The 15427-nt window shown below is 42.1% G+C and overlaps 1 protein-coding gene across 5 annotated transcripts in view; it reads right to left on the bottom strand.

The window, feature by feature from the left end:
* LUZP1 (leucine zipper protein 1) overlaps positions 1–15427 on the bottom strand; it is a 143523-nt gene that overhangs the window by 11888 nt on the left and 116208 nt on the right. For 2 of the 5 annotated variants that reach the window (XM_058304143.2, XM_058304144.2), the window contains 2 exons: positions 6499–9662; positions 4891–5024 (listed from right to left, as the gene is read on the bottom strand). In XM_058304143.2, the coding sequence (XP_058160126.1) occupies positions 4891–5024; positions 6499–9543 (3179 nt within the window). In that variant the 5' untranslated portion in view covers positions 9544–9662. Of the gene's footprint in view, positions 1–931; positions 5025–6498; positions 9663–15427 lie in introns of those variants that run through there. The other 3 variants (XM_004465444.4, XM_004465443.4, XM_058304145.2) reach the window with 2 other exon arrangements.

The following is a 15427-nucleotide window of genomic DNA, read 5'->3' as shown; positions in this document are numbered from 1 at the left end:
TCAGTCTCCTCCCTGTGTGGGTGGGGACCAAGGGAATGACCACTATTCTTGCATGATCTGGGAAAAAAGCACCGATCCTTTGATATTTAATGCAGTTTTTAGAAAAAGGTCCAGGGTTCCAACCCTGTCCTAGGTATTTAGAGTTCTCTACATTAGAATAAGGCAAAATACCTCACCCCCAGATTAACCAATCATATTAATCTATGTCCTTGTGTGCTTGGAGATAATTCTTTTAGAAGGATAAATATTCCTGCAATAAGGGAACAGTACCTGTTCCTTTCCAAGGACTCCTAAGAGATGATAAAGCATACTACTATAACTACTTATAATATAGCATATGGAAAGGCTTCTGGAAATGATTGTACTCATGTTAGTTCTTCCCTATAATGTAGTCTAAATGAAGTTTTATTCTTAGGATTTAAGGGACATTAGTGGTCTGACTGAAAAATGAAAATGCTGGGGCTTGGAATGAATAATAAGCAATGGAAAGAATTCGTACCCCAAGATGGGGGCAAGTATAACTGCGATGTAAAAGAATTACATGCATTGGAAACTGTCTGGACTTTGGCATATGACATATATGGATACTAGCTCTGTCATTAACTGTTACCTTAGTGGAAGGGACTTTATTTTTTAGTAAGTGGCATAGATAACTTGAGAGGTAATTTTTTGTGTGCCTGGCCACAGACAGGCCTGAAAATAAACTGTAGCAAAGAAACAGCTGCTAAATAGCGGCTATGTGATTCTAAGTCCTAGTTAGTTATGTGGATCCAAGGATTGTCCTTTTCCAAACCTAAGCTACATTTCCAGTCCTCAGAGCTTCATTAATTGGCTGGGTTTTAAAAATAGTGAAATATACTAGCTGCTTTAATGCACAGGAAACAGCTACACACAGATGACATCAACAAAAACAGCAGTACTGAATCACAAGCAGTGGAAACTGGAGAGCTTTATTGGTTACATGTTGTGCTGCAGAGCCAACAGCGTTAGAGCCAGAGGATACATGCAGACAGGCAGCTTCGACTATACACATGCACCCAAGGGGCCCTGAGTCACTGCTTGTGGCTTTGCCCTGGTTTCCAGGGACAGGGTCCAGCCTCCTTGGCCCCATGCTTGGAGCAGGAATGTAGGAGAAGCTGCTGCTCCTAGACTCCAAGGGGCAGGGATGAGACCAGAGCACTTGCCTTAGCAAGTAAGTATGGACCGACAGAGACTGATGCCCCCAGCCTATAATTCAGTAAGTTTGAGGGCTACCTCCCTAGCCCCTGTCCCCCATCTTTAAAATACAAAAAAATAGACTTTATTCTCTTAAAAATACATTCCATTCAGTACATGTTCTGAGCTGTGAAGCAGCAGGAAAATAGGGCCCCTTTCCCATGATCTTGGTTGTGAGGATTTGAGGAGAATGCTGTTCCCCACCCAGGGTGTTGAAAGGATAATCCCTAAAAGCAGCTCTTCCAAAGCAGTCTGTTGGGGTAACAGAAACACAAAACAAAACACCATCCCAACAAAGGCAGCCTAGGACCCAGTCTCTCGGTCCCTATTCCTTTACTGGGAAATGGTAGCACTTGGCACTGATCCACTAAATATAAAGAACTAAAGTTGCCCCAGGACAAGTCCAAGAACAATTATAGACGACCCCTCCCCCCAAATATACATCCCATGAGGGGGATATTTATGTGCAAGCTTGCCTGCAGCCAAGGTTAGAGTCCTTGACCCCACCACAAATCCCTTTAACCCACATTTTAACTTGTCACCACTCAAAAACCACAGCTCTTTTGTCTACCACCTCTGCAGCTTTCTCTGACAGTTTCCTTAGTATCAGAGTGGCAAGGGATGCAGCAGCAGGTGGAAGAGACCAGCTCCACCTCCTCCAATCAAGCAGCTCTCTGTAGTGCCAGGTCTCTCATTCTCACTAGGAACCCTCCCACGACCATACACCTGTCTGTAAAATGTGGTGTCAGAGCCAGGCTGCAGAAGAGGTTTGTCATTAAAGTGGGTTTGTTGGTTGGGATAAGTGAGAATATTTGGCTTTATTAGACCACTATTCAACTACCAGGTCTCCCTCTATTGGAGATTTCCTCCAAGGCCCTTACTGGTGAAGCATGCGTACAAACAGTCACACCTTGGTTGCTTTTCAGAAAATGCCTTTCAACTTGGAATCTGAGAGCCAGCCTTGCCAGCCATTTGAAGCCCAGAGGAAATGAGCTTCTTGCAGCCTTAACTTGCGGCTACAAATGGTATTTTCTGCAATGCTGAGAACATTTAAAAATAAAATTGTACAGCAATTATAGAAAGTGTGCAGATTAAGGAAACAAAATATTTATCCTGAAATAACTGTTACAGTCAAACCCTATTGCACTCAGATATGAAAATGGCAGCCCCAGCAAAAGGGCACCACAGCTGTCCCTCCTCCACAGAGTATTATGGGTAGCGGCAGATGTTGGTGCTGCTGAAATGTGGGAAGATTCAGACTTTGGCACCAGGAACTACAGCACCAGAATCCTGGGATCCAAGGCCCAAAAACAAATATTGGCGAGATACTTTTGGGCACGGCTTGGCACCCTTCTGTTTCCACCAGCAGAGAAGAGCTATAGACTTAAGTTTCCTATATCCTTGTTGACCACCACAGAGGTCATTTTACATTAGACTCTGGATTGCCAGTCAGTGAAGGAGAATAGCAGGGAGGCTACAAGTAAGGGGCTGCAGCCCAAGCCTACTCATTTCTGGCCAGTGACCCATGAAAAGCAGCAGAAGAAATCTTGAAATTATCTGAGCCATGTGAGGCAGGGATGTGGAGAGGAAAGGCAAGCCACATTACAATGCCTTTAGGTTGGCAAAGCTAAAAAAAAGCAAGTCTGAGCAAGACATTCCTGTCCCTGAAAGTAAAGTAGGTGTTCCCCAAGCCTCCTCCAGGATTGATGAGTCTGATGCAGACGAAGTCTTGATGAACGCTGGTTCCCACATTGAGTAGAGGCAGAATAGACTGGAGAAGCCTATCTCTTGCCAGAAAAATTGTAGGAGAGGCACAGGAACAGGAGATATACACAGCCTTAGCCTTGTTACAGGAATCGCCCTCCCTGAAAGCCAGGAGATACTGTGTGGCACTGGGCAAGGCTGGTGTCACAAATGTCAGTGACATCCAATTAAACCCTTCGTTTTATAGACTGGAAAGCTGCAGCCTAGGGAACTTCTCATCTTATCACCCCCTTGAGATTAAAACATGAGAAAACTCGAAAGAATAAAGCCCAGGAAAAACAAATGAAAAAACTGAAGGCAGAGGGAAAGAAATGCTCCATCCCCAAACCCATGTGGATAAAACCTTCCAAAAGTGAGAGGGTGGAAACAGAAGAATGTTAGAATGCCAGTTTTTAGGGCCCTTAAAGATCATCCATTTCAAAAAGGTCCTTCTATAGATGGGGAAACTAAAGCCCCAAGAGGACAATGATTTGCCCAAGGTCACACAGTAAGGAAGTAGCAAAGCCATGAAGAAAATCCAAGTTTCCTGATTTCTAGTCTAATGTTCTTTTCCATTAAGAATGCAGTATCACCTGCTTCATAAAGGTAGCCTTCGAAGAGGACATCCTGCATTGAATTGAGAGAATCCTATAGAAAAAGCTGTGCAAGAATATATATTTTTTAACTTCCCCATGATTGGTATAATAAGGAAACTAACCAGTTTATATTTATGTGGCTTCCTGAAAGGTTGCTGCATTTTGAGGTGTATAAACCTGGGGCCCTTAATGGGAATGTATATCACCTTTCCTTCAAAGAAGTCATCATAATGATAGTCGACTTGCAGAAATCATGGGCCCACTTCTGCAGGAATGCATCAGCTTGGTAAAGTGCAATACCTCCTCCATGGGGCGGTGAAGGAAGAGGAACAGGAGAGAGTTTTCTCAGTCTGTGCCTTTCATGGATCTCTTGCTTTGCGGAGTGACTAAAGGGAACTCACTTCTTCCTGTCAGGTTTCCCCCTTGCTGGGTGCTTCCTTTAGAAAGCAGAGATGCTGAGTCAGTCCCAGCATAGCCTGGAGATATTTCTTAGGTGGACACAACGAAATCAGCCTGAAGTCTCCAGTCACAGGAGAGAGAGCAGGCAATGCCTGCAGCATTACTAGTGCCCAGGGAAGGAGACACATGAGGCTTATGCACTTCCGGTGCCTTTGGAAGGTGAGCAGCACTCTGGGGGTGGGGTATAGAAAGATGTCATTCCAACAGCTACTGGATTTGCTTCGCCCCAACAAAACAATGGTCAGTATGGGGGCCAGGTCAGGGAAGCTTCAACCTAAAGGGCAGTCCCAGAATCCCTTAGAGGCAGCATAGACCTCTTCTGCTTTAAGTCTGAGGAAAATAATTCCAAGGGGGAAAGTAACAAAAGTCATGGCTGGTAAGTCTTAATGGGTTCTTGGGCTCTTAGGGCAAACATGGAGTGAACTAGATGCTGTGAGGAGACTGAGAAATTAGAACATTAACCAGAGAAGGGACTGCCTAACGAAACAGAAACAACCCACCAAGGAGCAGAGAAGAGCTTTTGGCTGCTGTTGTGTGGTGAGGATCCAGGGAGTTTCCATATCTTTTCCCATTTGGGAGCTAAAGTGGTCCATACTACCAGGGGAGAGGGATGAGGAGAATGGACTCATGCATCAAGGAAAGGCTGGGCCTGGGTGATTCTGTCCAGCTTGTAGTCTCTGATTCCCTCTGGCTACTTGGCAAAAATGATCTGAGCCATGGCCTGGCTCTGCCAAAATCTCCTAGTCAAGGCCTGTGTCTAGCCTGGTAGACTGGCCTTGGATCCTTCATAGAGCAGGAAGGTGGAAGAGTTGAGAAGCAGGAGCAGAGGGGAGAAGCAGCCCTCTCCTAGCAGGCTCAGTTTTCATCAGCACAGGACCTGGCTGGCCGTAACCTTTCCTCAGCCTGTACCCGGCCAGGCTCTGGCAGCCCCTGCTTTGCAAGCATTTCAGACCGATCCAGAGAGTTGTACTGTCGCTTATAGACACTCGATGTGCAATCTTCGCCTTCCTCCTGTGCCAATAAATAACAAAAGTGAACAGTGGAGAACAACAGTGAGAAACAAGACACCCCTAAATCCCCTACCCCAGTGGGTCCTCTCCAACTGGCAGAGGCTGATAACAGACCACAGCATAGCTGCAAAGATACACGTTGGCCTTAGTAAAGATCAACATAAGAGTTCCTTGGAAATCAGCGTAAACTAGGCGTTCCAAGCTGCTAGGAGCTCCCAGGGTTGATGAGGAGGCTCACAAATGAACAGGGGCCCTTTTTAACGTTCTCCTCGGTCCTCCCAAATGTAGATCCAAGAATAACACCAAACATGAGCAGGAAATGCAGGCTGGCAGGGTAAAGAAATCAGAGAATTTAGAGACAGAGTCTGAGATTCAAATCCTGACTCTTCCAATGATTCATTTGCGTGACCTTGGGTAAGGCACTTTGTGTCTCTGACCCTGTTTCTACATCTAAAAAACGGAGATAATACCTGCCCAAGGACTGAATGAGACGGTGGAGAAATATTTTGTCAAGTGTTGAGTAAAGTGTAAAGACAGGGCTTTTCAAGTTAACATAGTCACCTGCCGTTTTTTTTTTCCACCTGCCTTTTTAAAGAAAGGAACACTGTGTCTTGGTCTAAGATGTCTTTCATTGGGTTCCATGTCTAAAAGATACCCCCAGGGGCTTTCTCCTTCAGATGCTGTTCTGACTTCTGACCCTCAATAAGGCAGGAGTGCTCTCCCTGCCTAGACGAACCCACACCAAATCTTGGTATTATTTCCTTCTTTCTCTCCATTTCTCAGCAAGCTATGTTCTTTCCCCCACCTTCCCAATAATCTTTTTACTGGCCTAACTTAAAAAAAGGGGAGTTGGGGGGGGGTTGGGAGTTCTGAATTCATCTAGCCTGTACATAAATACTGAATCTTCTTCCTCATTGTGATGATATAATAGGCAAAAGAAAGTGAACCTCAGTCAAAGCTTGTAAAGTAGGCCCAGTGTAAACCCCAGCTCTCCTTGTTGCTTATGCCAGCAGCCTGCCAAGATTTGCCATCTAAACTGCGGGAGCCAAGAATTTGTTTGCCTGGCTCCCATCTCTGTTAATATGGGGAAGGGTACCAGGCCCCTTTCTCAAGGTTTCCCATCAGCTGCAGGTGGTTCTTATGCTTCTGGGGTCTCCTCTGTAAGGCCATAAAGGGATCTTCTTTGGCTACTCTGGCAAACCAAGAGAACAGTGGCCATCTCCTTTTTGTCCCGTATACTGGGGAAAGTGGGGGAGACAAATTGACAAAGGTGTTTGGAAGATCATGCTGCTTTCTGCCAAACACCAACTCAGGCCAAATCCTCCTGACTTTAAACAGTTCTACTCAGTTTTTCCCAGCCCCACAGTTCCCATAACCCTGGGTTACACAGGCTAGGGCTCAGGAGGCAAAGGAGAAAGAAAACAGGGAAAATGGAAGGAGAAGGGAAAGGAGAGAAAGAAAGAAATGTGACTTACCAGGCCTGCTGAGTGGTTCCAGGCTGCAGCTGTGACAGCATCACCTATCCTATTCCGACGGGTGAGCACCTCTGACACGGTGAGGCTACTTTGGGTCCTTCTGGAGGAGAGCTCAGGTGCATCCCCTGAATTAACTATGCTTCGGGTGCTCTGCTCAGAAAGATACGACCTGGGCTGTTCAAGTACTGAGAAGTCTGTGGAAGATCTCTGAATATAGGCATTAGCATAATCCACATTTTTACCTTTTTGGGTTGGGGAGTCTTCTAAAGAGTTCAAGTCTCGCTTACTCTTCCAGGCATTCCGCATGGTAACATGCCTGGCATCTGCAGAACCCACTTCTGAAGGGGCACCACGGCTTTTCCACCTGATTGTCTCTGCTGGGGATGCATGGTTATTCCTCTCAGGGTCTGATGGTTTGATTATAATGCTGCTCCGAGAGACCACCATTTCTGGCCTGCTCTTCTGGGGCCCATCTCCCACTCTTTCTGGTTCTGTGAGCTGTAGGGTGATGTCATGTTTGTGAATGGAGAGCTCAAAAGGGGAGCCAACATGGTTGCTAACTGATGTGAGCTCTGGAGGCCCAACCTGGATGTTGCTGGTGGATGTGTGCCTCTCCCGCAAGGCCTCAGCTTTAGGGCTGCTGCTGTCCGAGGGGTAGATAGTAATGCTGCTTGTTACTTTGTTTGGCCCCAGTTTGGAGGTGGATTTCTGTTTCTCCAGTACAGCCTCACTTCCAGATCCTCCCATGATCTTCTTCACATCTTTATCAACGATTACAGGTTTAATGACAGCTCTGGACCGTAAGGCCTCTCTGGGGCTGAAGGGTCTTTGGCCTTTTGCCCCAGCACCATTGGTATCTGGGAACTCTGCAGCATTGGTGGGGGCTCTGACAGGTTTCACAGATTCACTTTCTGTTCCAGCATCTTTATCGTTCTCAAACAGGGAGGTCCTAAGGGTCCCTCGGGATTTGGCTTTTTCTCTAGAGTTAAGCAGCTGTTTGGGCTCTGGCTCTGGAGTGATAGTTGTGTTTACTAGCTTGGCAGTAACAAGGGATGCTATATCCAAATCATCATCTGAGTCCGGTTTCTCTCTGCCACTGGATTTAATGACTCGACACCTCAGGGCTTCATGTTGACTGTTGTCTTCCATCACAACTGCTACAGGTTCATCAACTCCTTCTTTATTTGGAGTTGAAAAGCCCTGAAGGATGTTCTCCTGGCTTCTGGAGTTAAAAGGATACTTTGATAAAACAGGAGCCTTGGAACTGCTATCAGCCTCCTGGCCACTGGCAGACTTTTTGCCCTTTGAGAGACCTTCTGAGGAGGGTTTTCTAGATGAAGCCAGAACTCCAACAGCTTTAAAACTACCAGAGTCTGCAGCCTGAGTTATTTGACTTCCACTGCCAGGCACCTGCCCCCTCTTGCCAAACAGGGCCTCAGAGGAGGTATCGGAAGTCTTTTCAGCTCTACCCAATGTGTCATTGGGAACAGATCCATGGATGCAGTCACTGAATGTTCGTGTTGTCTTCTCTACTTTTCCTTTCAACCCACTCTCAGTGCCTGGCTTGGGATTTCCCTTCCAAATTTTATTGTGCTCTTGGGCTGCTGGGGGGTAACGGCTAAGCACCGATGGCTGCTCCCTGGGCTTCTTCCCTTCACTCTGAGAGGAGCCAGGTACAAACCGGTCTTCAGTTTTCTTTGTCTCCTGGTTCCCACCGTCTGTACCTATTGCTGTGCTGGAAGATTTGGCTGCCCTCCTGTTGGTGAAACTGGGAGAGGAAACCTGCCTGCTGCTCAGAGAATAGTTTTCATTATTGAAAGCAGCATCTCTGTTTCGGTGCCTTTCCCGCTTATGCTGAGGGGACAGTTCCCGCGATGTGTGCTTGGTTGTGAAGGCCTCACTGCCGTGGCCTCTAAGCTTAGTCCTCTCATGCCTGCCTTTGCTGGACAAGAAAGTCTCCTCTGCTTCTACTTCTCCGTTTTCCAGCTCTTTCTGTTTCTTGATTTGTAGCTTTATCTCCTCCAACTGGCTGGCTAAGAGTTTGTTTTTATTTTGTTCACTCAAGTAATTATCCTGAAGGTCATTATTTTTGGCCCTCATTTTCTTCAGTTCTTCTTCCAAAGATTCAAAATGTCTGATCTGTGTCTTAAGTTTCTCAATCTCTTGGGTAAGGTCTTTTACTTTGTTGTCTTCCTGATTTCGGTTCTTTTCATTTTCTGATTTGTTTCTTGTTTCATTCTCCCCCTGTTTCAGATAATCCAGAGTGCCCTTCCTTCTTGATTCTTTGGACTGCAGTGTGGAAGAGATACCATCCTCAATCCGTAGGTCATTCCTTTCTAGAAGATTGGAAGCATTTCTTGCATAATCTCGGTTCAATTTTTTGTTCTGCTCCAGTTTTTGAGTAAGCTCTTTTATCAATTTCTCGTTTTCTTTCTCCTTTTCATTCAAGTATTTTCTCTCACTAACAAAGCTTAGAGTTAATGATTTCAGCTTTTCTAACTCTGACACTAAACTCTGCTCAGTTTTATCCAGGCGGTCCTCAGAAGATTCCAGTTCTTTAACTTTGACCCTGAGCATTTCCAGCTCAGAGGAGATTTTCTTGGTCAGGTTTCTCTCCTCATTCAGGCTCAAACAAAGCTGAGTACAGTCATTCTTACTCCTGTTAAAAGCCTCTTCTAATTTCTCCAGTTCTGCCATTCGTTTCTGAAGCTGCTCAATCTCAGATTTCAGCTCTCGGGTAAGGTTTTCCTCCTCTTCAAGTTTTTCCTTCATCAGCTGGCACAGATCCTCTGCTTTCTTAATTTCTTCATCTTTGCCCTCAATTCTCAGGACCCTCTGGCGCAGCACTTCAATCTCAGCCAACATGCTAGAGTTGCTACCTTCTGCTTGAATCACTTTGTCCTGGAGATCCAAGAGCTCATCTTCGGCTTTCTGGAGGTTTTTTGTGGCTTCCTCCAACTCATCAAGGCGTCGGCTTAGACTCTGTAACTTAAACCGCAGGTGGCGGCTGGAGGCAGTATCCTTGTAGCTTGTAAATTCGGCCATGACTGCTGCTAGCCAGTATGAGCTCCTAGAGGCATCCAATTCCACTCGAGGATATGGGAAATGGTTACATTTTTCTTGGCACCCACAACCTTCTTTGGCAGCTGGAGACCATTATCAGTCTACAGAAGAAAGTGGAAAGCATGTCAATGAGCAAATCTAAAATCTGTATTTCAGCCCCCATATGTAACTCCTGTGCTCAAATTTTTTGAATGATGAATTTGAATAAACTTCAGAGAAAACACTGGTTCTTTCTGGCCAGTATTGAACTTATACCTTGCTTCACTCTAATGAAGAAATGGCAAAGAGACATTTCAGGCAGAATGCCTCAATTTCATAGAAGGATATAAGAAAACCTCTGCCATTTGCCACCTGCCTAATGTGAGAGTCACTAACCTTTCTGTAAGTCATTAACGAAGTAAAATGAGCATCAGCTTTACTTAGTTGTAAAATGAGGATAATGATGTCTGCCCTCTCTACTGCTAGTCTGAGAGAATGCATGGAAAGAAAAGTCTTGATAAATGACAAAGTACTAAACAGTCCTAAGATTATTTTTTTTAAAGTTATCTCTTATGATCTATTGTGACTTAAAGTGACATAAATTAATCAATCCATCAGCCTTGCTATATAAGTGGAGAGCTTCACAATGTAGTAAACCAATCTTCCCACACCTGTATACAATAACATCTTCTCTCCCAAAGTGTGGGGATATTTATAAGAGCAACTCAGGCATGGCTTAAATGCCCTGATTAGCCAACAAGCAGCTTTTCTATAAATTTTACCTTCTGGCATTTTAACAGAAATGCCCCAGACATTTAGGTCAATTTTACCACCTCCTTAAAAATGCTATAAGCTATCATTCATAACAGAAGAACAGTTTGTTTCTCTGAAAGCCATTTCATTGGGGATATTATAATAGGTTGCTCTAAGGAAAGAGAGAAAGGGGAAAGTCAAAGAGAACTTTAATTTTGTATGCAACTGTCTCATTTTTAAATAAGAGAATGAGCTCATATGTTTATGTTTAAATACTTTAACAAAAGGGAAAAATATCTCTTATTAATGAACAGTTAAGTTCTATAAAATTTAAAAGCAGACAATACACTCCCATTTCCACCACTAGGACAAACTAGATAGCCTGAAAACCTCTTATTATAAATACCTAAAAATGCCGAATAAAATATAACAGTAATCATCTTAAAAGAAGGCAGTCTTCACAGAAAGTAAGAGACATCCTAGCTAAAATCAAATAGGAAAAGATTAAAGGAAAAAACAGAAGTTTAAGCTACCACTTAGGCTGTCCTAATGGACAGAATCAAGGAGCTTAGGTTTTAACAGTCATGCAGGTAGAAGAGGCAAGGAGCTTAGGTTTTAAGTCATGCAGGTACAATAGACTTAAGGCCTTAAGCTCAATAGAGTGGAGAGTTGTAAATGAGACCCTACTAACTGACAAAGGGAGATTACAGGACCTAGGCTCTTTTAGGGAGGAATATCCCTGGAGAATTTATAAAATTGGGCCTGCCCTTGCTTGAGTTCAGGGTTCAAATTTAAACCTGAATGGTCCAGGACCAACCTGCCATCAATGAGAAACTACAGAAAATGGTCTCAGTCTAGTACTATAGCTGGGAAGTTTGACAGAGGTAAACAAAAGTACTCCAGAGGGACATAGTCTCTTACCAAAACTACCCAAGATCCCCACAGATAAAGTCCTGCTGAACCTGAGGTTAAAATTTCAAACTACAAACACATGAGGATCACTCTTTTACTATGACTGAATGAAACAGAATTATACCAATAAGAACAAAAGTTAATAAGGTTATTGATTAGAGACCATAAAATAAGTACATTCTAATGTTTAAAATCATAAAAAAAGGAATCAGAAATAGGAGAAAGGAATATGATGTTATAAACAAAGACCAGAAGATCTGAAAATTTAAAAGAACAGCTAGAAATGGGAAAAAAAATAGCACATTAGATTAAAATGAAGAGAGAATAGTGGTCAAGAACAGATATGAGTAAATTACAAGACGCAGTAGAGAGTGTAAAAAGATAGGGAAAAAATGAAAGAAGGATTAACAGACAAGGGAAATAAAATAAAGGTCCAAACTGAAGAAGTCTAAGAGGGAGTCCAAAAGGAAGGAATTGAGAAAATGGCAAAGAAATAATACTGGCTGTGAGTTTTCTAGAGTTGATAAAAGATAGGGAACTTCATGTTCAGGAAGCAAAATCCCAAGCTTAAATCTGCACCTAAATACATCATAAGGATACAGAAGAATATCATGGAGAGAAGATTTTATCAAAGCAAAAAGAAAGAAAAAAAGATACATATTCTATAAAGAAAGAACAGTTGAACTAGCTTGTCGTTGGCAACTTTTATGTTAAATATATGTCAACTAGAAGACAGAAGAAATGTTAATAGTCTCTAGGTTCTAAGAGAAAATAACTATAATCCTACAAATATATACCCAGGTAGAATTAAAGAAACTTTCAGAACAAATAGAGGAAAATAAAAGCACAAGTATTTATTACTAACACACCCTTAATGAACGAACTACTGAAGATATACTCCAGATGACAGAAATTGATCTCATAAAAAAGGTGTGAGATGCAAAAAAAAAAAAAGGAATGGTAAGCAAAGAAATGAACCCAAACAAACACTGATGCAGTTTAAGGAGTAACAAAACTTACTTGTGGATTGGGGGAATAAAACCAAAGCATAACTAAAATATTGGATAATAATAACATGTAAGTCAAAGAGTGAGATCAGAATTCAAGTGTTCTAAAGATCTTATATTTGGGAAGAGGAAAGAAATAATTAACTTTAGACACTGTTAAGATACATATTAACCCATTTAAGGACAATCATTAAAAAGAATGAAAAGGAATGTATAGCTTTTAAACCAATAGAAAAGGGGGAAAATGAATGTTTGTTCAATCTAGAAGGCAAGAAAGAAGTATAATTGAAAGGATAGAGAAAGGTCAAAAGAAAGCATACAATAAGAAAGTTGATAAAATTAATGCAAATATAATTAATCACAGTAAATTTAAATGGGCTAAATTTCCCAGTTAAAATACAAAAATTCTAATATTGGATAAAATCAAAAAGAAAATCTAACTATATTCTGTTTAAAACATACTTTAAAGCATAAAGACAAAAAAAGGTTGAAAGTATAAGAAAAGGAAAAGATATTAGGCGGTGAACTGAAAGTGGGTGTGCAAGGCTTTTTCGGGGGGAAAAACACTTGAAAAAGCACAATTAGCAACAAAGACTATCATCCCGTTATGATTAAAGAAACAATTCAATAGATACTGTTTAAATATTGTTTAAAACTTGATGGGAGGATGAGAATTAGGTGATAGTAATACATAAAAAAATTTTATTTTGATGTAGTTTGATTACATAAGAGAATGTCCTTGTTTGTAGGAAATACACAAAGTATTTGGGAGTGATGAGAAATCATGTCAGCAACTAAACCTTAAGGTTTCCAAGAAAAAGTAAATTTTCTTTGTTCTGTACTTGTGACTTCTAAGTTTAGGATTGTTTTAAGAAAAACCTATTTCAAAAAAACACACATAAAAAACAAAAAGCTATTAGAATAGCAAACAACCCAAAAGCATACTTATTACTTCTATTCAAAATGTGTCTCCTAATGACTTGTTTTTGGTATGATCTACATGTAGTTTCATCTGTAACAGCCAGCTCTTGTCAGGACAACACATTAAGATATGCTAAGATTGATCTGATATATGCTAGGATGCAAAAAAAACAAAACAACAACAAAAAACGTGGACAGACATGACCAGTGGAACAGCAATGACAGCACAGAAACAAACCCTCACATCTATGGTCAATTCATTTCGACAAGGGTACCAAGACCTAATGAGGAAAGAACAGTCTTTATCTCTATCCACATGCGAAAGAATGAAGTTGTAGCCTTACCTTATACCATACGAAAAGTTAAAAAAATGGATCAAAAAACTAAACTTTAGACCTAAAACGATAAAACTTTTGGAAGAAAACAAACAGGAAACCTGCATGACCCTGGATTTGGCAATGGTTTCTTCATATGACACTAAAAGGATAGACAACAAAAGAAAAAAAAGTTCAACTGAACTTCATTAAAATTTTTAAAATTTGTACAAAGAACTCTATATCAAGGGTGAAATAAAATGAATTCTTTACCTACTAAAAGCAAAGACTTATTCCAGTTATTCTTAAATTATGATCAATAATATTTTAAGTAAACCCATTTCCTTTCCCTACTTTGTCCAGTTTTTGATATTTTGTCATTTAGGCTGGTTAGGGATTTTTACCATCTTTGTACATGATGAAACAGGGTAGAAATGTAATTTTCCAAATATGGCTGCCATAACAATTTCCATCCCACATTCCCTTCTTACTATGTGACATGGACATTCTTCCTATTGTTCCCTCCTCTTCTGAACCCAATGGGTCTTTCTGACTGCCTGGACCAAGATAAAATGGCAGAAGTAATGTTATATGACTTATTAGCATGTCATATAAAATGCCATGTACTTCTACCTTCTTATTTTGGGACACTCACTCTTGGAACCTAACCATCATGCTATGCAGGAGCCAAGTAGCCACATGGAGAGACCTCATGTAGGTGGTCCAGCTGACAGCCTGAGCTGAGTGAAGACCCAGCTGACAGCATCAACCAGTCCCCCCAGACTTCAAGTAGTCCTAGCTACCACCACATGGAACAAAACGAAGCCCTGACTAAACTGCAGATTGGTGAGCAAACTAAATAACTACTGTTGTTTTAAGTCACTAAATTTGGGGTGCTTTGTTACACTGCAATAGGTAAGTAGAAACTGAGCTGCTATAAGACAAAACCTGCCAGAGGTTGAGTAGTAGGATTTTTTTTTTCTTAAACAATGGAACTCAATGGGACTCTTCTAACATCTCCATTTACTTTTCATTTGTACCACAGGCCTTCCACTGGATAGGATTGGTTCCACCTTCCCTCTACATTTACTTCAGCCAACAAATATTTTTGAATATTATGCACAGGTACTGTTCTAATTGGGATTCATCAATAAATAAAATACCAAAAATCCCCATTCTCATGGATCTTACTTTCTACTGTAGACAGACAATAAACATAATAAATCAGAAAAGGATATGGTATGTAAGAAAGTCATGGGTGCTATGTTTTTTAAAAAGGAGAAACTGTAGTGGGGATACTGAGAGGAGGAGGTTACAATTTAAATAAGAACAGTTAAGTTAGGCCTTATTAAGAATGTGGCGGGAAGCAGATGTGGCTCAAGCGATAAGGCCTCCACCTACCATATGGGAGGACTCAGGTTCAATCCCTGGGGCCTCCTGGTGAAAAAGAAGAGAAAGCGTGCCTGCAGAGTAAGCCAAGTGCCCACGTGGTGAGCTAAGTGCCCACATGGTGAGCCAAGGGCCCATGTGAGTGCCCACATGGTGAGCCGAATGCCTGTGTGAGTGCCCACGTGGCGAACCAGTGCCCACACAGCAAGCCAAGTGCCCACATGGTGAGCCAGTGCCCATGCAAGTGAGTCATGCAGCAAGATGATGTAACAAAAGGGAGATGAAGGGAGGGTCAAGGTGAAGCACAGCAGAGACCAGGAACTGAGGTGGTGCAATTGACAGGGAACCTCTCTCCACATCTCCAGGACTGAATCCCAGTGAATTCTATGAGAAACAAAGAGAGTAGCAGATACAGAAAACCACACAGAGAATGGACACAGACAGCAAAAACAGCAGGGTGGGGGAGGAGGAGGGGAAGAAAAAAGTTAAAAAAAGAATGTGGCACCTGACTCAAAGCAAAGAATGTCTACTGGAGAATGTTCCAGGCAGAAGAAGAGCCAGGGTAAAAACTCTAAAAAAGAAGCATGCTTA

This window comes from Dasypus novemcinctus, chromosome 9 (genome assembly GCF_030445035.2).
Source record: "Dasypus novemcinctus isolate mDasNov1 chromosome 9, mDasNov1.1.hap2, whole genome shotgun sequence".
Taxonomy (NCBI): domain Eukaryota; kingdom Metazoa; phylum Chordata; class Mammalia; order Cingulata; family Dasypodidae; genus Dasypus; species Dasypus novemcinctus.
This window is presented reverse-complemented; position numbering and strand designations above follow the sequence as displayed.